The sequence below is a fragment of the Suncus etruscus genome, chromosome X (assembly GCF_024139225.1).
Source record: "Suncus etruscus isolate mSunEtr1 chromosome X, mSunEtr1.pri.cur, whole genome shotgun sequence".
Lineage (NCBI taxonomy): Eukaryota > Metazoa > Chordata > Mammalia > Eulipotyphla > Soricidae > Suncus > Suncus etruscus.
In genome coordinates, this window is record NC_064868.1 from 105,710,464 (window position 1) to 105,734,795 (window position 24,332).

Sequence of the window (24,332 nt, forward strand, 5' to 3'; positions counted from 1 at the left end):
TAGTGGATATGTTAAAATTATATTTAGGTTTTTTTTCGGGCCACACTCATTTGATGCTCGGGTTACTCCTGGCTAGCGCTCAGAAATCGCCCCTGGCTTGGGGGGACCATATGGAATGCCGGGGGAGGCTAGCACTTGCAAGGCAGACACCTTATCTCTAGCGCTACTTCTCTGGCCCCAATATATTTAGTTTTTTTTTAAAATAATATCTTTATTTAAGCACCATGATTACAAACATGTTTGAAGTTGGGTTTCAGTCCTAGAAAGAACACTCCCCTTCACCAGTGCAACATTTCCACCAAAAATACCGAAGTATTTTCCAAGTGTCCATGCTATTTAGTATTTCTTCTGGAAACTACTAATAGTTCTTGTTGCTCCTTATTTTCAGTGTTCTGGATGTTTGCTGTTATATTTAATGTAAAATGGTATCTCATTCTCATTTCCATTTTCTTTTTTTTTTTTTTTTTTTTTTTTGGTTTTTGGGCCACACCCAGTAACGCTCAGGGGTTACTCCTGGCTACGTGCTCAGAAGTTGCTCCTGGCTTGGGGGACCATATGGGACACCGGGGGATCGAACCGTGGTCCGTCCAAGGCTAGCGCAAGCAAGGCAGGCACCTTACCTTTAGCGCCACCGCCCGGCCCCCATTTCCATTTTCTTGATGACACAATGTTGAACATCACTTGGTCTTTTGAACTATTTTTTAAATTGTTTTTAATTACTGGTTTGAAATAGTATAGAACTTCTGGGGTTTATTTTCAGACCTCAATATCCTCCCATTTCTGTAGAAAAAATTGGGTAGGGGAATCTCTGTTTCCTTATATCTATACATGTGTAACTTGTTAAATTATCTACCACAAAAGTTCATGTGACATCCCTCCATAAAAGACTCCCTCACTCATGCCTCCTCCCTTTTATCCTTCAGTCCTTCAGTTAACCACCATATTTTTACTGAGATGAGGAGTTAGTTTAGTTTTGTTTCTTTCCTGATTTTTTGTTTTAGTAATTTAATATTTAACATGCATAAAATCATACAATTATTGTCTTATATTTCCTTACATTTTTCACTTAGCAAAATAATTTTATTCGTTATGTCCTCAAAGACACATTTCATCTTTTTAAATGGCAGACTAGTATTCCTTTTAATATTTTCATCACAGCTTGTAAAATTTCATTAATCCAACTCTCTCTATTTTGGGAACACACATAAGGCCTGGCTCTGCGCTCAGTGGTCATTCCTGGGGTAGGGACTCAGGGAACTATATGTGGTGCTGCGGATTGAACCTGGGTCAGCTACATGCCCAGCAGGTGCCTTACATTCTGTACTATGTCGGAAACTTCAGTTATGTTTTTATAAATTTTTTTTTAGTTTTTAACTTAGTCATCATGATTGCAAATGTATTTATAATTGGGCTTAAGGTCTATAATGTTTCAGCACAAGCCCCTTCTGCAGTATCTATTTACCTCCATCAATGCCCCCTTCCCTCCATTCGCCTATCACTTATCAGTCTGCTTCTACAAGAAATATTTTTTAAAAAAACGTATATATCTAAAGTTTTGCACTGCGGTTAACAATATTGTTGTGGATAGGACTTTATATATAACATTTTACCACTTTTCAGCACCACCCCTTCCTCCTGATTGAATGCTTCCTATGCCTCAAGTTCTTCACATTACATGTTTCCTGCTGAATACCTATTCTTGTTTTTTGTTTCTATTATCTTAAGGTATTTGTAATTCTACCATCATGTATCTTTAGATCTTGTATACGAGGGAGTTCATTTGTCTCTTGAAAAAGATTTAAACTGGTTCCATTTGAATTATGACAACTGTGAATAATGCTGCTAAGAACATAGATTTAGATACATAATTTTCCAGTGAGTGTTTTCATAGGCATAATTTTGGAATCATATGGAAATTTCATTTTACATTCTTTATATTAGTATGTTGCTTTTCTTATTGTTGAATTTTAGGGTTCTGTATATATTATAGTTAGCAGTCTCTTATCATTCAGGTCTTTGCAAGGAATTTCTTGCAGTATATGACTTATCTTATTATTTTTTTTTAATATAAATTTTTATTTTGATCATAGTGGCTTACATATTGTTGACAATAATATTTTAGGTACATATTTACATAAAATCAGGGGGGATTCCCATCGCCAAATTGTCATCCCTACGCCTCCGTTTCTATCCTACCTCCCTTTTCCTTTTCCCTCACCCCAGGGCGGCTAGAATATGTGGTCCCCTCTGTATCTAACCCACTACTTAGTAGTCTTGCACCTGTTTGGTCCTGATGCCTCCCTTATTTCCCCCTCTATCTGGAGTCAGGACTAGCTAGTTCAAGTTGCGTGGTTTTGTTTGAAGGAGAAAAAAGCAATAAACTGGGGTAAGAGTCTAATACCCCGGAAATGGGCGGAGTCCTTCTAAAGGCTCTCATCATCAATCTGGGAGATGGAGAAAAAGTAGGTGAAACACTCCACTAGTACCAAAAGAAGTGTCAAATATCCAGTGAGGGCTCCAGCTATATCGATAAGCACCACACAGAGCAGACAAAACAAACAAACAAACAAGTAGAAAAAAAATAAAACTAAAACAGACAAACAAAAATCACGCCATGGTCTTGAATTAAGAAACATGGCATAGCACATAACGAAAGAGAAGAAAGGAAGAGAAAAAAAAATAAATAAATAAAAAAAATAAGTATAATTGGGGACTACACTTTCAATAATCACACCCAAACAGAGAAATCGACCAAAATAGATTGGTAAATCAAAAATAATAATAACAATAATAAATGAAGGTAATATATATATTTATATCAAAAAAATAACCAAGGTTTTGTGCTTTTTGTATTTTTGTTTTTTTCCCTCCTGCACTGGCACAGTAAATATTGGGGTCATTCGAAAAAGAATTCACTTGGCCTAAGAGATATGGGATTTCTCCGTCCTTGGAGCATACTGTCATGGGATCAACTCTAGACATTGCTCAGGATCCTTTACTTTCCCGGTGGTGTTTTTTTTTTTTTTCTTTCTTTTTTTTTTTTTCTTTGGTGTGTGGAAGACTTCTGCTCTGTGTTTAGAGGTCTCAGTATCTGTACAGATCCTGAGGTGGGACTTATGATGAAGTCAGTCTTTGTGGTTCTAGAGGTTCTGTTACCTCAGTGTCATTTTAACCCATCTTCTGTGGTTGATGATCTTGGTCTTTGCACTGAGCCTAGGGTGGCACCTAGGATAGCGTCTTTCTTTGTGCTCCCAAAAGCCCCATTCCGTTACAATTGTCTCTGCCGGATCTTTGGGGCTGGGGATCATGATTCTTGTGCAGGTCATAGTTCAAACCCTAAACTAGGGCTTATTTATTGGTCCCAAGATGTATACAGTCTGGTCGTGGATCAAGCAGCCAGTCATCTGTAAATCCCGATCTTGGGTTTTTGTCCTACCAAAGGGAGCCAAGACTTCTGGTTTTGTCTTGTCGTTAGTTGGTAAGGTAGGCTAATCTGCTCTAAGGTCAAGATGATCGCATTTTCCCCGTTGTCAGGATATCATGTTAGAGCTGGGCCTTGTTGTTGGTCTCGTCGTATTAAGGCCGTCCTGGATGGAGTTTGTTTCCTGCAGCTGTTGTGGAGAGCTGTGCCGTTTCTATGTCGGAGATCCAGGGTTCAAGGCTGGATGAATGGTATCTAATCACCTGAGGTCTAATTTGATTCCACATGACATATTTTCAAGGCAGGAGATATCCCTATATTTTAAATAACTATGAGTTCCTATCTCTAGTAGATAAGAGCTCTCTTTTATTTTTTTTTTAAATGTAAAATTTCCCCTTTATTTAGTGTGCCTTTGTAGGGGGAAGTGGTGCTACATTATAATGTCTGTGTATTCGTGGGTGGACTGATGGGATAACAGTCACAGGTCACCTACCAAAAAACGAAGAAAGAAAAAAAAAGGGGGGGGATTGAAACTGTATGTGCTCACAAATATATATGAAGGACAAACATTAAAAAAAAAGATAAATAAATAAATTAAAAAAAAAAGAAATAAAATGAGTTAGCGAAATTTTTATGGGACCAAAGTGGTGCAAAAGACTACCTTACATTTGGGGGAGGGCAGGTAAAGAGGTGGTGTATTACAGGTCTTATGCCTATGTTGGAAGTACAGTTTTTCCCATTGTCTTTTGGGTTTTTCTTGTGGTGTGTGGGTTCCCAGGCATCTTCCTAACCCACCCCCTGACCTTCTTCAGATTGGTAAATATTTGCGGCAGGGGGGTCTTGGAAGAGTTCTTGCATTGGGGATACTTTTGGATCTAGGCCCGGTTTCAAGGAGCAGTTCGCGTTAGGGGGAGTTGGTCGGGAGGGCCTCGCAGCATGAGTCCATAGGGGAGTTGGCTGTCTTTTCTTTCAGGAGACGAGGTGTGGTTTTATCTGGGTGTCCTCTCGCCTGGGTGCTGGGTACTGGTTCGTTGGGTAGGAGGTCGATCTTGATGCCTAATAGAATAAGGACTGGGGGTGAAGAGTTTTAATATGGTGGGAGATCTGGATGGGATTGAGGGGTGAGGGGATAGTTGGATTTCCGGAGGGGGGAAAGGGGAAGGTGTATGGGAAGGGTTTGAAGGGAGAGAAAAGAGAAAATACCTTAGAGAGAAAAGGGGGGGAGAAAGGGAGAAAAGTAATGAGCAGAATAGAAGAAGAAAAAGAAAAAAAGAAAAAAAAAGTAGTGAGAAGAGGGGAGAGAATAGCAAGGGAATGCTGGTTTGATTGAATGTGTTCGAAGAATAGAGCCTGTAGTTTAAGTCTGTACGTCTCAGGTACTGCTTCAGTGGTCTGACTGGTCACGTGCTTCAATTCCTAAATGAAGGTATTACCTAAAGATAAAGTGTATGTTAAAGAGTTTTCTTGTGGCCATCTCGTAGTGCAAGCAAGGTATGGTATCCCATGTGGTATCCCGAGTTGCCACCTTAGTTTGTCTGCCCTTTGTATCCAAGGGCACCTGTGGGCAGAAAAGCTGAGAGGTTATTTAAAGTATAGTAAGATAAAGGCATTAAAAGGTAGTGTTATGGTATGTTGCCATTGTAGTCCGTGATTTCCCTTGGTGTTCTATACTTGTGTTCCTGTATATGAACTCTAAGGGATTATTGTGGACCTTTGTTGTAGAAGTCTGATTACATACCTATTCTCTCTATGCTGCCGTTTCTGTTGTTGCTGTTTTCTTTGTGGTATAATGTGTAGTCAAGAGTTTGCGTTGTTCCTTTTTCATGTATTTTGGACACTGCTCCCACGTCTATGCTGACTATTACAGTGTTCGGAGTTTCTACCCTGTTATTTGATAGGATTTAGTTGTGTATAAACTATGTGTTCTAGGTGTTTCAGAATAGTGCTACCATTCTGTGTTTATCTTTTGTCTTCTGACTTACTTCGTTTAACATAACATGATCTAGGTCCATCCATGTTGCTGCAAAGTCTGTGATTGTATCGTTTCTGACTGCCATGTAATATTCCATTGTGTATATGTACCACATCTTAATGATCCATTCATCTGTTGTTGGACATCGAGGTTGGTTCCAAGATTTGGCTATTATACTGAGTGCTGCAATAAATAGTGGGGTGCATATATATTTTGGAATGAATGTCCTTCCATCATGTGGGTATATGCCTAGTAGAGCAATTGCTGGGTCAAATGGCAGATCAATTCTGAGTTCTTTGAGCACTCTCCAGACTTTTCTCCATAGATGTTGGACTAGGGGGCATTCCCACCAGCAGTGGATGAGAGTTCCTTTCATACCGCATCCTCGCCAACAAAGGTTGTTTCCATTATTTTTGATGTGAGCCAACCTCACTGGTGTAAGGTGGTATCTCATTGTTGTCTTGATTTGGATCTCCCTGATGATGAGTGAAGGTGAGCATGTTTTCATGAGTTTGTTGGCCATCCTTCTGTCTTCCTCAGAGAAGTGTCTATTCATTTCATTTCCCCATTTTTCTATGGCTTTATTTGGTTTTGAGGGGCTCAGCTTTCTGAGTGCTTTGTATGTTCTAGATATCAGCCCTTTATCTGATATGTCAAGTGAAAATATTTTTTCCCATTCTGTTAGCTGTCTTCTTGTATTAAGTAGGGTTTCTTTTGCCATGCAGAAGCTTTTTAGTTTGATGTAGTCCCATTTGTTTATATTTGATGCTAACGTTCTTGCCACTGGTGCTCCATTCTCAAAGACCTTTTTGATATATAGGTCTTCGAGTGTTCTGCCTATTTTATTCTCGATAAACTTTATAGATTCAGGTCTGATTTCAAGGTCTTTGATCCATTTTGAGTTGACTTTTGTATAAGGAGTGAGGTATGGGTCAATTTTCACTTTCGTACATGTGGTTTTCCAGTTGTACCAACACCATTTGTTGAATAGGCTTTCTTTGTTCCATTTCAGATTCTTGCCTCTTTTATCAAATATTAGTTGGCTGTATATCTGGGGGTTTATGTCTGGGAATTCTGTTCTGATCCACTGGTCTGAGCTCCTGTCTCTGTTCCAGTACCATGCTGTTTTAATTACTATGGCTTTATAGTATAGTTTCAAGTTAGGTAAGGAGATGCCTCCCAGCTTCTTGTTTTTCAGTATGTGTTTGGCTATCCTTGATCTTTTGTGGTTCCAGATGAATTTTGTGATTGATTGTTCTATTTCTTTAAAGAATTGTGTCTGAATTTGGATAGGGATTGCATTAAATCTATATAGAAGTTTGGGTAAGATAGTCATTTTGACTATGTTAATTCTACCTATCCATGAGCATGGGATGTTCTTCCATTTCTTTAGATCTTCTTCAATTTCTTTCTGAAGTGTTTTGAAGTTTCCCTGGTAAAGGTCTTTCACTTCTCTTGTAAGGTTTATTCCTAGATACTTGATATTTTTTGATACTATCTTAAATGGGATTGTATTTTTAATCTCTCTCTCCTCAACTTCATTGTTTGTATATAGAAACGCTACTGTCTTTTGTGTATTGACTTTGTATCCAGCCACTTTGCTGTATTGGTTGATTGTTTCTAGGAGTTTTACTGTGGACTCTTTAGGGTTTTTGATGTATATCATCATATCGTCGGCAAATAGAGCTAGCTTGTGTTCATCTTTCCCTACTTGAATTCCTTTGATTCCCTTCTCTTGTCGGATTGCTATTGCTAGGACTTCTAAGGTTATATTGAATAAGAGTGGAGAGAGTGGACAGCCTTGCCTAGTTCCTGACCTTAGTGGGAATGCTTCTAGTTTCTCGCCATTAAGTATAATGTTGGCTGTAGGCTTTTCATAAATAGCTGTAACTATCTTGAGGAAGGTTCCCTCTAACCCTATTTTGCTGAGTGTCTTTAACATGAAAGGATGTTGGATTTTGTCAAATGCCTTCTCGGCATCGATTGATATGATCATGTGGTTTTTGTCTTTCATGTTGTTGATGTGATGTATCATGTTTATTGATTTGCGTATGTTGAACCAACCTTGCATTCCTGGGATAAAACCCACTTGGTCGTGATGTATGATCTTTTTGATGAAGTGTTGGATTCGGTTTGCTAAGATTTTGTTGAGTATCTTTGCATCTATGTTCATTAGTGAGATTGGTCTGTAGTTTTCTTTTTTGGTGGTGTCTTTGCCTTCTTTGGGAATGAGTGTGATATTAGCCTCATAAAAGGAGTTGGGGAGGATTCCTGTTTTTTCTATGGTTTGGAAAAGCCTTTGGAACAGTGGTAATAGGTCTTCTTTAAATGTTTGATAGAATTCACCTGTAAATCCATCTGGGCCTGGGCATTTGTTCTTAGGGAGTTTTTTAATTACCTCTTCAGTTTCCTCTGAAGTGATTGGTCTGTTTAGACTTTCTAGATCTTCCTTTTCCAGTCTTGGAGGAGGGTGTTTGTCCAAGAATCTGTCGATTTCTACTGGGTTCTCTAGCCTAGTTGAGTATAGTTGTTCATAATATGATCTCATGATATGTTGTATTTCTTGGGGTTCTGTTGTAATCTCTCCCCTTTCATTTGTGATCCTAGTGATTTGGGTGTTTTCCCTCTTTTTTTTGGTGAGTCTTGCCAATGGTTTGTCTATCTTGTTTATTTTTTCGAAAAACCAACTCCTGGTCTCATTGATTTTTTGTATTGTTTTCTTAGTTTCGATGTTGTTTATTTCTGCTCTGGTTTTTATTATTTCTTGCCTTCTGGTTGTGGTTGGATTTCTCTGTTGCTGTTGTTCCAATTCTTTGAGGTGATCTTTTAAACTGTTGGTTTTGTTGTTTTCCTGTTTCTTGACATAGGCCTGTATTGCTATGAGTTTCCCCCTAATTACTGCTTTTGCTGTGTCCCATAGATTTTGACATGTTGTCTCTTCATTGTCATTTGTCTCAAGGAATCTTTTTATTTCTTCCTTGAGTTGTTCTTTGATCCAGCTGTTGTTAAGCAGCATGTTGTTTAGTCTCCAGGTATTAGTTTTCCTCCATTGCTTCTTCTTGACATCAATTTTAAGCTCTGTTGCATAGTGATCTGAAATGGTACTTCTAATGATCCTTACCTTTGTGATCTTACATAGGTTGGCTTTGTATCCTAAGACATGGTCTATTCTGGAGAAGGTTCCATGTGGGTTTGAGAAGAATGTGTATTCTGCTTTCTGGGGATGGAGAGCTCTATATAAGTCTATTAGCCCTAAATCTTCTAATTTTTCATTTAGAGCTCTTATTTCTTTGCTATTTTTCTGCTTGGAGGATCTGTCCAGTGGTGATAGTGGAGTATTGAGGTCCCCTACTATTATCACAATTCCCTTCATGTGTTTCTCCAGGTTTGCCAGTAGTTGCCTCACATATTTTGGTGACTCTACATTAGGTGCATAGATATTGACCAGGGTTAGTGTTTCTTGATCTAATGTTCCCCTGACCAGTAAATAGTGACCCTCTTTGTCTCTGATCACTTTCTTGAGGTTGAATACAATTTGGTCTGATATAAGAATGGCTGTCCCTGCTCTTTTTTGTTTTCCATTGGCCTGAATAATTACTTTCCATCCTTTTATTCTAAGCCTGTGCTTATCCTGTAGCTGTAGGTGTGTTTCTTGCAGACAGCAGAAGTCCGGTTTATTTTTCCTAACCCAGTTCTCTACTATGTGTCTTTTAATTGGAGAGTTTAGTCCGTTTACATTTAGGGAAATTATTGATAGAGAGGACTGTTGTACAGTTGTATTGTGTGGAGTGGTTGTTGTTACAATCGGGGGTTTGGATTGTGTAATTCTTCTCTGAGTAAGTCGCTTAGGATCGGCTTAGTTTGCACAAATAGTTCAAGTTCATTCATGTTTGAGAATGTTTTTAGTCTGCCCTCCCATATGAATGATAGTTTTGCTGGGTATTGGACCCTGGGTTGGAAATTTCTTTCATTCAGTCGTTTAAATATGTCATTCCACTGTCTTCTTGCTTGAATTATTTCAAATGGGAGATCTGGTTTGATTCTTATGTCCTTTCCTTTGTACTTGAGGTTTTTTTTTCTCCCTTATTGCTTTCAGGAGTTCCTCTTTCTCTTTGTTTTTTGCCATTTGGATTATTATGTGTCTTGGTGTGGGTTTATTGGGGTCTACTTTATTAGGGACTCTCTTGACTTCTTGGATTTGTCCTGAATTGTCTTTCCAGAGGGTGGGAAAGTTCTCTGTTATTATCTCCCCGACTACCTGTTCTACCCCCTTCCCTATTTCCTCCCCTTCTGGTATACCCACAATTCTTAGATTGTTTCTTTTGTCCTTGTTGATTAGATATTGGATTTTTCCTTCCAGTGCTTTGCCTTTTATTTCTTTGTTGGTTTCTTGATCCTTTTTTGATTGCAGTTTTCCTTCGAGTTCTTCTATGTGCTTCTCCAACTCTGTGTTTCTGCTCGTAAGGCTTGTTACCTTGTCTTTTAATTCCTTCACTTCTTTTTGTATGGACTCTCTCATGTTCTTTGACATTTCTTCTTTAATTTGGCTGATTCGTTCGTCCATGGATTTTTTATATTCGGTTGTTAGGGTTTCTTTTAATTCTTTTAGTAATTCTTGCATTTCCTTCCTCATGACTGCTTTTAGGTCTTCTTCCCGTGGATCTGTGCGCTTTGGTGGACTTGGAAATTTGATAGGGTTTGTCATGGTTTCTCCAGTTATTAGCGATTTCCTTGCTTTACGCATTGTTCTTTGTATTTAATGGTGTATTTTGGAGTGCTTTGGCTTCTAATTTTGGCCTGCTTTGGTCCCCTTCCTGAAGGTGTTTCTAGAGGGGCCTGTTGGGTGAGTTTGTTGGGCCTAGCCCTTTCTCCTCCCCTTTGCTACCTAGAGTGCAGCCTTCCTGCTGTGGGTCTTGTCCCTTTCTGCTCCTTATTTCTGTCAGCGGTGCAGTTCCACTCCTGGCCACAATGGTTACTGGCGCTGTTGAGCCTAGCTCTCAGTCCCCCCTCCTTTCTCTGGGAGTCAATGGAGCTCCGCCCCCTCCACGCCTCCCTTGAAGGGTTCCCTCAGTCCAACCCTTCATGCTCTGTCCTCACCCTTGGGGAGTCCCTGGTCCACTCCAGGGTCCAGGGAGGTGGACTGCTCTAGTTCCCCTGCGAGTCCAGATGGCTGGCCCTATCTCTCCCGTCTGTTCGGGTCGCTCAACTTGACTTTCTAGTCACCCACCTGGGGGAAGGGAGTCACTCAACCCTCTCCGGCTGGCACGCAGGGGTTCCTTGGGGAAGGGTCCGTCCCAAATGCCGCGCGCAAAGAGACAGAAATTCCCTCACTCACTCCTCCAGCCGGCCCGCCAAAGGGTCCGACCCAGACACCGGCGCAAAGAGACAGAAATTCCCTCACTCACTCCTCCAGCCGGCCCGCCGGGGTCCCTGGGGAAAGGGTCCGACCCAGACACCGGCGCAAAGAGACAGAGATTCCCTCACTCACTCCTCCAGCCGGCCCGCCGGGGTCCCTGGGGAAAGGGTCTGACCCAGACACCGGCGCAAAGAGACAGAAATTCCCTCACTCACTCCTCCAGCCGGCCCGCCGGGGTCCCTGGGGAAAGGGTCCGACCCAGACACCGGCGCTAAGAGACAGAAATTCCCTCACTCACTCCTCCAGCCGGCCCGCCGGGGTCCCTGGGGAAAGGGTCCGACCCAGACACCGGCGCAAAGAGACAGAAATTCCCTCACTCACTCCTCCAGCCGGCCCGCCGGGGTCCCTGGGGAAAGGGTCCGACCCAGACACCGGCGCAAAGAGACAGAAATTCCCTCACTCACTCCTCCAGCCGGCCCGCCGTATCTTATTATTTTTTTATTAATCTTCAACCTATTTAAACTTGTGAAAATCTTCTCTTTGTCTTTCATACTTTGATAATTGAGTCAGTTACTTTGTGAAGTTGTTTCTCACTTTGAGCGTATTTGACATTTTCTCATGACCGAAATTATGCATCTTTGGCAAGGCATAACAGAGAACATCAAATTTCACCATATTGTGTTATTGGATATGCTAACTTGGATCACTCAGTTTTTTCACTGTAGAGTTACTATTTTATCCTTTGTAACCAATAAATATCTTTGAGAGGTGAGGCACTTTCCAACTTTTACCTACTGATTTAGCATCTGTTGGAGTTTATCTGCAACAATTGTTGAGGTATTTCTCTAACAGTGATATTTTATTTACATTTATTGATTGTGGATTATCTGTAGGAAAGAGATATCCTCCATTATACTGTATGCTCACATTTAAATATAATTTTTATAATGTACTGCATTCATATTTATTTTGCTCTGAGTCATTCTACCATTCTATGATTATTTTATTGCTCAAATATTCCATAAAGCTCTATTATGTTTTGTAACTAACAGAAATAAATTTTATTAAAATAGAAAGCTTACTCATGAGTATTGATTTTACTGAAAAAATGAACCATTCCAGTTAGCATTGCAGCTGATAGGCTGATAAGACTGTTTTGCTACCATTATTCGTTAATGTTTGGTTTCCCATCTTAGATCTATCTGGTTGTTCTATCTATAACCTTAATTCAAAGACTGCATATGTTTTATTATGATGAGATGGAGGTGGTGGCCTGCCTGCACAGGATAGAAATGGTTTTCTTAATGTTTTTAGATCTCATTATTAGATATGAATTTTATTAATTTTACAATATGTTCCCACTGGCTTACTGGTTTGATAGTATTTTATAATGTGGAAAAATATTAAACAGTGAAGTGTCGAAGTCTCCATGGAATTTTTATCTATGTTCTTAGAGGAAAATGGGAGATTGTATTCTCGAAAAATAAATATACTTTAAAAAATAACAGTATGCTTTATTCTGTTTTTGCAAGTTCAGAATTTGAGCTTTATCTAACTCTTTCTTTGATCCCCTTAGAACACAGAAATCAAGTGGCCTGTCTTCTTATTTGCTTTGGGAAGATCCTGGGGATCCTGGTGGTTCCTCTGCTCTCACAGGACTGCCTCAAAGGCAAAGGAAATCAAGGGTGGTCAGAAGTTCTCAAAGGAATGTTGTTTGATGCACACAGCAGGGATTCCCTATTTTTAAGAAAACTTGAAAAATCTCTGTATGCACCTGGAAAAAGTTAAATGTGAACTTGTTCCCCACATTTCACACAAACTTTTTCATAGAATAGAATTTTACATGAAAATATAAAAAATAAGTATTTGAAGGAAACAAGAAATCTTTGAGTTATCAAGAAGAAAAAAAAAGTTCAGAAATTAGGTTGTAGTGCTTCTTTCAATGTTGCATGCATAGACATTCAAATAAGGTTAGATTAAATGACCAATTACATTAGATTTTGATTAACTTAAGGGCTTCTTTTTAAAGCCCTTGTTCTTTGTCTCTTGACTATTACCCTTGCTTGTCACTGTTTCTTTGCTAGCTTATTTTTCCTCTCTTGAACATATATTTACCCTTTATCTTCTCACATATTTCTAAGCAAGAGTTTTTGGTTTGTTTGCTTTTTGGCTCACACCTGGCAGTGTTCAGTGCTTGCTCTTGGTTCTGTGCTCAGGGATCACTATTGGCAGTGTTTGGGAAACCATATGTGTTGCCACATGCAAGGCAAGCATCCTATCTGCTATATTATTGCTCTAGCCCCTAAATAAGATTTGCTTAATAAAATCTTCCTCAAAAAAAGTTAGTCTAAGTTTTTTATTTGAATCCCATTTGAGATAAATTAAATAAATTATTTTTGTTTCGAACCACACCCAGTGAAGTTCAGGGGTTCCTCCTTGTCTTGCACGTAGGAATTAAGCACTGGCAGTGCTCAGGGAACCATATGGGATGCTGGTGATTGAATCCAAGTCAAGTGCTTGCAAGGCAAATGCCTTACTCACTCTCTTACCTTATCTCTCTGATCCCTGAAATATTATTTTAAAATATATTTTCCACTACTGTCATTTCCAGCAACCTATCCTAATAGGGGAAGAATGCACAAGCTATTTAATTCCTTTGAAACTCATAATTATATCCATACTTCAAAGATTCTTAAAATAAAAGTAGATCTTATAGATCCTTTAGTATCACTTTTTTATAATAAGAAATTTCACATAATAATGAACCCATATTAAGTCTTGGACTTAGTCCAGGTTCTGAACACTCTTATATTGGGAATCTTCTCAGGAAGCTTCATTTCACTGTTTTATATTCTCTGATTCTTAGAAAATTGATTGATAAGTTCCTTTATGATGGAATATTATCTTATCCATCATTGTATCATTGGTATTTATTTACAAGTGATATACAATTGGTATTTCAGGCATATTTATAATTTTTGCTAAGTAATAGTCTACTATTACCTTCTCTCACTACCCACATTATTTTTGTTTGTTTTGGGACTATACCTGGCTCTGGCCAGGGCTTACTCTTGGCTTTATGCTAAAGGATCACTCCTGGGAGGTCTTGGTGTGTGTGTGTGTGTGTGTGTGTGTGTGTGTGTGTGTGTGTGTGTGTGTGTGTGTGATGTGGTGCAAGGGATCAGAATCAGGCTGGCTACCTGTACTATTGAACCCCTCCAACATGGCTTTTTTTCCTATTTGGTGAACTTTTAAATCTGTGATTGCCACAGTTATGTCTGCCATTATTGTTTACTTCTCCAGATATTGAGTTTGTAGTTTTCAAAGCATCATAGTTGTCCCACTTTATCATGTGCTTTCTTTGATGTTTAGCTTATGAGACATACCAGAGAGCAGTGCTGGATACTACTCTCTGGATTTATGCTCTGGGGTTGATCCAGGCTATGTTCAGGGGACCATGTTATGTTGGGGATTATACTCTTTACTAGCACTGGCAAAGCTGTGCTTTTAGTAGTCCTTTGAACTATGTCCCTGACCTATTCTGTACTTTTTGTACTATGGAAAGATGGGAGCTCAACTTTTAGGGAAGTTCAAATAGAGCGGATCCATTAATTGAAATTTATGCGCTTGTTTATAATCTCTTTTGTATAAATGCACTAGAGTATACACGGAAATCAAGAAAAAGATCTCACCTAGAAATATCTGAACTGGATTATTGGTTTTGTCTGTTGGCTGTTAAAATATTTTACCCCATTTGGAATGTTTAAAAACTTAAACTGAACTCAGGAGTTTTCATAATATTTTTACATACATGGTCTTTTTTTCTTTTGCCCACATCTGGCAGTACTCAGAGGTTACGTCTATCTGCTGCACTATTGCTCTGGCCACCACATGGTCAAATTAAATCCTTAGGCTTATTCCCAATTTATAGATAAGAAAACAATTTTCTCAAAGTCACGTCTCAGATGTTGCAGAACCTGGTTTCAAATCAGTACTTGCTGATTTCACTCTCTTCGAACAATTGTCTTATCAAAGGTCTTATTTAAATTTTCTTAATTTGTAGGAATTATTCTTTTTCATATTGATTTTGGTCATTTACACCCATTTTCTAATTAATTTTCCTATCACAGAATTAGTATTTGTCTTCCTTCTGTAATAAATATTATTTTAACAAAGATTCCAACTAGATTGGAAAATTCTTAGTTACTATGCATTAACTTTTGAATCTATTCTCTAAAAAGAAAAAATATAAATGCTCCTTATACTTAAATTTGAGGCACATCAGTGTGCAAAATCATTGAAAAAATATTTTAGTCATAGTGATTTGCATCTATCTTTCCAATGACAGATATTTATGCCTACACCATTCCAACACCACGTCCCCAAACAATGTTCATTTTCCTCCACCATTTTCTCAGGCTCTTACCCAAAGGTTTGGTCAACAATACAAGGTTTTTGAACTTTATTTGTGTACTTGTGACTTATAAAAAAAGCTCTAATATTTTTTCTCATGACTTTTATTGTTTGATGTTTCTGCACTCTTGATATGTTTGCTAAAACCAGTGGTGACTTTAGAGTTAGTACACTGTAGGCCTGTGACTCTATTATCAACAGTTTTGTAAACCACAGTGCCTAAATAAAACCTCCAAAACAACCCCAAATATTCAGCTTGGAGTAACTGAATGCTTGGTTCTTTTTTTTTTTTATAGCTTGGCATGGTGGAATGGATCGAACCTCCAAAACGAGAACGCAAAGCAAACTATGCAGTGGATGCTTACTTTAGAGAGGCATTGCGTGTCAGTGAGCCAAAGGTTCCAAAGGTAAAACAGTGTGAGGTCAGTTTTTCTGTAGGATCCTTTTTTAAAATCATCTGTGATTCAATTCTACTCACATTACTGCATAACATAATCCCTAGAATTTTATCTGTATCAGAAATGTAACAGAAATGATAGAGTTCAGCTGTATTTATATCAATGAATTATGTTGTGTTTATTTTTATATATGAAGGAAAAAGAGTCATATATAAGTATGTCAACTTTTAGACTGAAAACATGTATGTAACACATTCCCTCCCCCACCTCAACAGGCTCCACGACCTCCAAAACAGCCAAATGTTCAGGATTTTCAGTTTTTTCCACCACATTTATTTGAGCTCCTGGAAAAGGAAATTCTTTACTATAGGAAGACAATAGGCTACAAGGTAATATTTCAGTTTTTTCAGATTAATTGTTTTTATTCTATTAAGCCAGACAAGAAGTGTTCTTTCATTTGAGAGAACATAAGAACTTGAAGGCTGATGTTTTTAAAACCAAATATATCTATTAACTAGAAGTAAAGCACCAAATTTCAGGCTCACCAGCAGGATCAACACAGAAAGGGATTAATAGAGAATTATTCAACATTAACAAGTAATAATGTACATTAATAATGTTATAGTTTGGTTATCCCAAATACAGAAACCACAATAGGTAGAACATTGTGTTTCGATATAGATGTATGTCATGATGAGACATTTAAATAATTTTCCTTACTATTATAAAGAAAGAATATTTTTGTGTTTATTGCTTATGGATTAATGAAAACTCTTTAAGTGATTAGATTATTATCCTTGACTGTTAAAGATAATGATAAACATAAGGAATTATGTCATTTAAAAAGATAATTTGGAATTCAAAGTTCTTATTTACATAGGTAGATAGGAACCATTTTTATATTATTCTTTTTGCTGTTTTTGGGCTACATCTGGCTGTGTTAAGGCTTACTTCTGGCTCTGTGCTCGGGAATCTCTCCTGATTGGGGATGGGGGATTACATATAGTGCTGTAGACAAACCAGGTGAGCCATATACTATACAAGTTTCTTATCTGCTACACTATTGGTCCATTCCTTATATTATTTTTAAAATTTTGTTGATTTGGGGGGTTGAGTCAAATTCAGTGGTGCTCAGGGGATTGAGTGTGGGAGTGACATTATATGCAGTGCCTATAGAGAACCAGTCTTCTACTAACACCTTACCTCCTTTATTATCTCTCTCACCTGATAGGGACCAATTTTTGGAAAGAAAAATTTAATGTTTTTAACATTAACACCTACCATATTGAAACATTGAGCATAGACTAACAGCACATTTCTGTGATGTCTAGTTTATTAAAAGGGATAATCAAAGATATAATAATCAGTAAACAAACCAAACTATAAAAATATTAAAGTATAAAATTATGGATATTTTTGTTTTATAAGTTGGCATATTTGTTTTAAATTTTTGAACATTGATTACTAGTGGAACTATAATCATTATATTGATTATTAATTGTAATGAGTCTAGAAAAACCCTGTGTACATAATCTATTTAGTTAATTTATATTTTAGGACTAGAATGGATGTCTAGAGTTTTTCTTTATATTCGTTGTTGAAAGTGGAAGCAATGATATTTGAAATAGAACAATGACATTTATGTACCAGAGTTTAAATATAAATATTTGACGGTATAAATAGTAGCTAGAAACTTAGGTTGAATGTAAGTGGTCATTTGTTATCTGGTTAAGAATACTACCTTAATGATTAAATTTCAATGTGTTTATATATGTATATATAAACACATTGAAATTGGATAAAATCTTTTTTAGTATTAAATAGATAACATAGTCATGTAGTGTATTCAGACTAGATATAAGGCACGTTCCAAAGAAAATGGCTGAGGAGATGGTATAGCTGGTAAGATGCTTGCCTTGTACATGGCTGACCCTGGTGTGATACTTGGGCACTGGACATAGCACCCTGCACACCACCAGGAGTAATCCTTGAGTACAGAATCAGGTATAAGACCTAAGTAACTCCAGGTATGGCACAAAAATCTAAAAAAATTTAAATGAATATCGTGATAGGTCATGAGAAATAGGATAGTTAGAAGTTTCAAACTGTGGAACCAAATCAGTAGTACATCAGGTTGAACATTGGCTTTCCATGCAGCTGGCCCAAATTATTTTATTAGCGCCCATTTGTTCCCCCCAAGTCAACCAGGATTGATCTCTGAGATCAAAGCCAGAAGTATGCTTTGATCACAGCACTAGGTGTGACCCCCATACAGCACAAAAAATATTCAAAATGTAAATATTTGCATTAATAAAATAGATTTAAGAGACTAATGTAATCTTACTAGAGTTTATAGTAATTTCAGTTGAAGATAATTATTTTACTATATTTATTGTTATACATATTTTATTTCTATTACTAGTGATACTTGAAAGAAGAACTGATAGAAGTAGCATTTATTCACCAAATATTTTTGTTTGTTTGTTTTGTTTTTTTTTTTGGGTCACACCTGGCAGTGCTCAGGGGTTACTCCTGGCTCTACGCTCAGAAATCACCCCTGGGAGGCTCGGGGGACCGTATGGGATGCTGGGATTTGAACCACCGACCTCCTGCATCCAAGGCAAGCGCCTTACCTCCATGCTATCTCTCTGGCCCCTCACAAAATATTTTTTCAAAGTTCATGATTGAGTTTCAGTCATACGATGTCCAACACTCTTCACCAGTGCACATTTTCCACTATCTCAGTTTCCCTCCCTTCTTCCTCTCTGCCCTCCCCTCCTGCCTGCCTCTATGACATTTTTCTTTTCTCTCTCTTCCTTTTAAACTATGTTCAACCAAATATCTGTATAAAGAATTGTAGATTAAAAAATTCTTTACTATATACTTCATTTGATCTCTTAACAACCTTGTGAGGTAACAACCCTATAATGAGAGAAGAAACAAGTTCTGAGAAGTTAATTAATGGCTTGTTCAAGGTCACAGAGCTAACAGTAATGCCAAGAGTTCTTCTGGTCTCACCCAGGTTCTCAGTGTTCAAATACTATACTTTTTCTATTTAGATATTCTGGGCTATTTCTGCTTGTGACATAATTCTGCTTCTTTCTGAAATCCTAAATAAGGTTTATGTTTATAGTGCTGTGACATGCTTCTTGGGATGTGAGCCAACTGGTAGTCAAGTAGAAGCAATTAAAACAACTCTTCTGATTTAATTGTATAGATTCATCCTTTAGAAATTCCGCCTTTTGAAATCTAGAAGTAGAGTACCTACCACATTCTCATGACAGCCTGATTTTAACGTAAAGAGTGCCTTTCATTACAGGCAGTTTGTGGTTAGGGATGAAGTCTTACAATGTTTTGTTGGAAGGAGGCCAGCTGGAAGGAGATAGCACAGAAAGGAAACCTTAGACAAGGGAGGAATGAAGGGACAGAAATGAAGGGTGGTAGGAAGGGAATGAGGGTATGGAATTAATGCTATGGCACTCTATAGATTTTCTTTTTCTTACATCCCAGACAGAAGTGACAGGAGAGAGGGAGAATGAGCAAAATGAGGACCTTTTCCCATTTAGTACATATTTATTGAATACTCCTCTGTGCCAGGTCCTATGTTGATAACGTGGGATCAAGGGGTGACTGAGACAGACAGGGTTCCTTAATTCACACTTATTTTTGACACTCTGGCAGTGCTCAGGAATTATTCCTATCTCTGGGATCTATACTGGCAGGGCTCAGAGAATTTTATGGGATGCCATGGATTGAAAGCAGGTCTGTTGTGGTCAAGGCAAGCATTGAACCCAGGTCTGTTATGCCTTATCTACTGTGCTATCACTCTGACTCATCAATTCACATATTTTAATGGCAGAGACAGGTATTAAATATACTGTTGCCATTCTTATGGTTCAGTGCTTACAAGGAAGAGTTTTATAACAGTAACATGAGTAAAGAGAATGGCGTGACACTCAAGGAAGCAATTTTTAAGAGATCAGAGAGAAGCACAGGAATAAACTGAGTGGAGTATGGGAGAGAAGAGCTTTTGGCATCGGAACCATAGGTACTAACATCTTTGGCAGGATGGATAATGAAAAAGAAGACCATTTAGATGGCTAGTGACAATGTAGTAGTGGGCCATGTGGTGCATCTACCATTAATTTCTAATCATATTAATGAGGTTGAACTTAAGAAGCAGTAGAGCTAATATGAACATAATGGATTTTTTAGACAGGGGGTAGTTTGGTGGTAAAATAATACTAGAAAATATTTACTTAGTTATTATTTTATTGCACATTGTTGTACATTATTTTAAAATGTTAGCTCAATATGCTCATAACCTTGCTGGAACTATATCCCTATTTTGTAGGTGTTGAAACTGAGTCATAGCGAGATTGAATCATTTTTTTCTGAATGATTCATAGAAAAACTTCTCAGTGGAGGAGAATGATGCAATTTACATTTGTAAAAGATTCTCTGGCTACGTTGTGGAGAATGGCAACTTTATCCAGGGAAACTAGTCAGGAGATTCTTGAAGTATCATGATAAGAGAAGTGGGTTGATTGAAATGGTGATAATGGAAGGAAAATTGACCTGCCTACAATTTTCCCAACTTTGTGTTCACCTCAGTTCCCATCCTGGATCATCTTTGTTTCTTTTAAAAATTGCCTTGATCCTACGTTTGCATATGTAACAGAGGATTTACGAGACAGATAAAAGTATATTTGGGGTGTGGATTCTTTCTGAACATTGTCTGTTCCTTTCTTTATCAGGCGCTGCAGACCTGAGTTAAGCTGGGCAGTTTACTTGAGTGGGGTTTGTGTTTGAATTCAGAGCATAAACAGATGAGTGTGGCATGTTAAGTACCCACAAAAGATTTCTTTCAGGACAGACATGATACTGATAATGGCCAGACAAGTATTCCCAAAGTTAAGTAGCATTGATTCCTTCCTCTCCATTTTCCATACTTTTCACTAGAGTCACAAAAGGAACATTAATCATTCTGTTATACCTAGAATCATATGTAGAGATCAGTTCACAAAAGGGAAGTTTTTCTGCCTAACATAATTGTGAGCTCAGGTAGAGTGGAGCTATTGATAGATAGCAGGGGACTCTTTGATACACAACACTGTTTTTGTCAGTCTGGGTTCCATGTAGTCTGAATTCATTTGGATTATGAGGCCAGTGAGGACCTTCATAGTTTTCAAACACTTGATTAAGATTATATTTTATGCTTATTTGCATTTTATTTTCTATCCTGTTTTTATCTCCCTTCTCATAATCAGTGCAACAAGATCACAGAAGAGTTGCTGATAAGATCTGGATGGAGTAAAGGAGTGGTGTTTGATTTGAGTCTGGGAGAAGCAATTTTTTTTCTGAGCCTCTTGGAGCATGTCTGAGCTTTTGTCTTGAAGTTTTCAGAAATTTAAGTTGATTTTACAACTTAAAAGAGCTAATACATAATGCATTTAATTACTAATTTATTTAGTCACTTAATCATTCGTTGAAATCGTTCTTTACATTGGAAGAAGTTAGCTTCATCGAAATTGTGATCAGAAAACAAAAATTTTAGAATATTTAGCAATTCCATTAAATCTAAAACCCGGAGTGGAAGAGTTACACGATATTTCAAACTGAAGAAATCTCTGGAATATCCTGGCATTTATCTTTGAGTAAGAAGAATTATTTGGTGGGGATGGGAGCTAGTTAATTTGTTAGGGCACATGCTTGGTGTGTACCTGGACACGTCTTGATTCCTGGTGCCACACGGTCCCATGAATATTACTGGGTTCTGCCCTGAGCACCACTGAGGACAGTATGGAGAGTCCCTGCACTGCAGGGATGACCTAGGAATCCCCACATTTTAGGGATAGCCTAGAATTACCAGTACATCAGGATGGCCTAGGAATCCCCTGCCCTGCAGTCTCTGATCAATATGTTATTTTTAGGTCCTTGCATTGAACCGACAATGGCTGAGAATCACTGGTAGGAGCCTGTTGAACACTGCTGGGGGGGGGAATCCTTCAAGTTTTTCTAGGAACAGATAAACACATGTGATAAATAAAGGAAGTGCCATAAACTTTGTGTGCATTTTGGTACTGTCATGTGGGCACTTGGAATATAGTGCTAGAACTAAATGACAGAAGGCCAGTTTCAGTAGCCTGCATTTCTCCAAAAGCTTGGTAAGACTGTTGAGGAACAAGATAGAAGTTTCATCTCCCTGAAACATAGCTCCTCATGTGCAAATTTGATAGTGTTTGACTAGAAATTCAAATAACTGAAATATTTTCTTTTGGAAAAGAACTTTTGTGTAATGAATCTGTATTTAAAGGTGCAGGTGTTGAGCTAGAGAGGTATAGCTCAGCAGGTAGGGCACTTGCCTTGCATGTGGCCAACCAAGGATGAATCTCCAATATCCTTGAACACAGCTAGGAGTAATTCTTGAGTTCAGAGCCAGGACTAGTGCCTGAGCATTGCTGGGGTTGGCCCCCAAACCAAACCAAACAAAAACCCAAACAAAAAAGGTACAAGTGGCCACCAATAAGATTGTGTGTCTGAGTTAAAATTAAAGTAAAATGAATTAATATGCATTTAAAATGATTACTATTAGCTGAGGAAATTTATTATAAGAAGACATGTAGAAATTTAGGAATTTTAGACCATTTTGCATGCTAAAGTATTTAAAATTTGAATTCTCAACAATTTAGCGAATACATATTTGAGCTATACCTAGAATCACTATAGTAAATATGGCAATGAAGTCATTCTAAAATTTTACTGCATTTTATGTATGACTAGTGGGGTCAGAAAAATAGTTCAATGGTTAATACTCTGGCCTTTCATGCAGCTAACCATCATTCGATTGCTAGAACCACATATGATCCCTTGGCCACAGAGTTGGGAGTAGCCCCTGGACAGCAATGGGTGTGACTCCTCCACAAAAATATATATATTTACAGTGGATATGTGGAAATAGATTCTGCTGTAGCACCTAAAGTGATACAGTATGTTGCTTTTGCTTTTATTACAGTCCAAGAGAAAATTTTTAGTATTAGGATATATGTATAGTTGAAGAAAATAATTTCTTTTGTGTGGAAACATCCATTTTATGTTATAGAATCAAATGTGAAATAATTCATTTTGTAAAGAAGGCTTGCAGGACAAAGAAACTTTAAAATATGGTATGGATTTTTATTTTGGTTTTTGGGCCACACCCGGTGACACTCAGTGGTCACTCCTGGCTCTGCACTCAGAAATCATTCCTGGCTTGGGGGACCATATGGGACACTGGGGGATGGAACCGCGGTTCATCCTAGGCTGGTGCACGCAAGGCAGATGCCTTAAATTCTGTGCCACTGCTCCAGCCAGTGGTATGGAAATATTTTAAAATTAGAGTCTTTTTTAATTTATTAAAATTAAAATTTGAAGCCAAAGACCAGTAGATAGCTCCAAGGGTTGGAGGGAATATGTTTTGTGTGTGGATTTCTGGGTTCAGATTCTGGCATCACAGGGTTTCCTGAGTACTGCTGCGAAACACCACTTCAAAGGTAGTTTGAAATGAAAATAATTTCTTACATTAATCGAGGTATAATTTTTCAAACACACAAAACATTAAAACAATTGTATTGTAAACATAGGTATATATACATATATTCTGCTATTTACATGTTACTATATTTGCTCTGTTGTCTTTTTTTGTCCATTTCTCTAGCCATCTAACAAATAGATATTGGGGTTTTTTAATATAGATTTGGAAGTAACCATATAATTTAACATAACCATAAAATTTTATTATTTATTTGTTTGCTTGGGGGACACACCTGGTGGTGCTCAGGGGTTACTCCTGGCTCTGTGCTTAGAAATAACTCCTGGCAGGCTTGGGGGACCATATGGAATAGCAGAGATCAAACATGGGTTAGCTACCTTCCAGGCAAACACCCTACCCACTGTGCTATCACTCCAGCTCTCAAATTTTTTTTTTAAGAAACACTTCAGAATGCCTATCATGTGCTCATTATGTTACATGTGGCTGCTGGCCATCAGTAAAATCAGTGTGAATGTTTTTTCAAAAAAATTGACAAAAATGTATTTAATTTAATTGTAGGGGCTGGGAATGTCACCCAAGTGGCAGAATATATGCAAGTACATGTTTTGTTTTTCTTTCGGTTTGGAGGCCACACTTGGTGGTGCTCAGGATTTACTTCGGGCTCTGTGCTCAGGGATCACTCCTGGTATTTCTCAGTACTGGAAATTGAACCAGGTTTGATGCAATTGCCTCTCTTATCTCTTTTTGATCCATGCCAAGTGAGTTCTGTCCCTGACATTGTCTGGACCCATAGGACCACTGACTGTGACTTTGGTGGTCCCCAATTACCACTGGGATGAGCACCAAACCATCAGACTCATGTTAGATCAAGGATCACCAGGAGGATTACCTGTATCCTGGTGACAGTACAGCAGGTAGGATATTTGCTTTGCATGCAGCCTATCAGGGTTTAATCCCTGGTATCCTGGATCGTTCCCCAAGCCTACAAGAAGTAATCCCTGAGTGTAGAACTAGGAGTAAACCATGAGCACTGCTGTATGTGGTCCCCTAACAAAACAAAATAAAACAAAACAAGTATCACCAAGAATAAGGCTGTCTCACCTGATGCTGGGAGTACCTCTATAAAAATTTTAGTGTCCATGGGGCTGGAGCAGTGGCGCAAGTAGTAGAGTGTTTGTCTTGCATGTGTTAACCTAGGATGGACTGCGATTCAATCCCCCAGCGTTCATATGGTCCCCCTA

General features: G+C 38.2%; 1 protein-coding gene across 1 annotated transcript in view; it reads left to right on the forward strand.

Moving 5' to 3' along the window:
- SMARCA1 (SWI/SNF related, matrix associated, actin dependent regulator of chromatin, subfamily a, member 1) overlaps nt 1-24,332 on the forward strand; it is a 100,876-nt gene that overhangs the window by 42,796 nt on the left and 33,748 nt on the right. The window contains exons 18-19 of the mRNA XM_049766655.1: nt 15,459-15,569; nt 15,836-15,949. Coding sequence (XP_049622612.1) covers nt 15,459-15,569; nt 15,836-15,949 — 225 coding nt within the window. The remainder of the gene's footprint in view (nt 1-15,458; nt 15,570-15,835; nt 15,950-24,332) is intronic.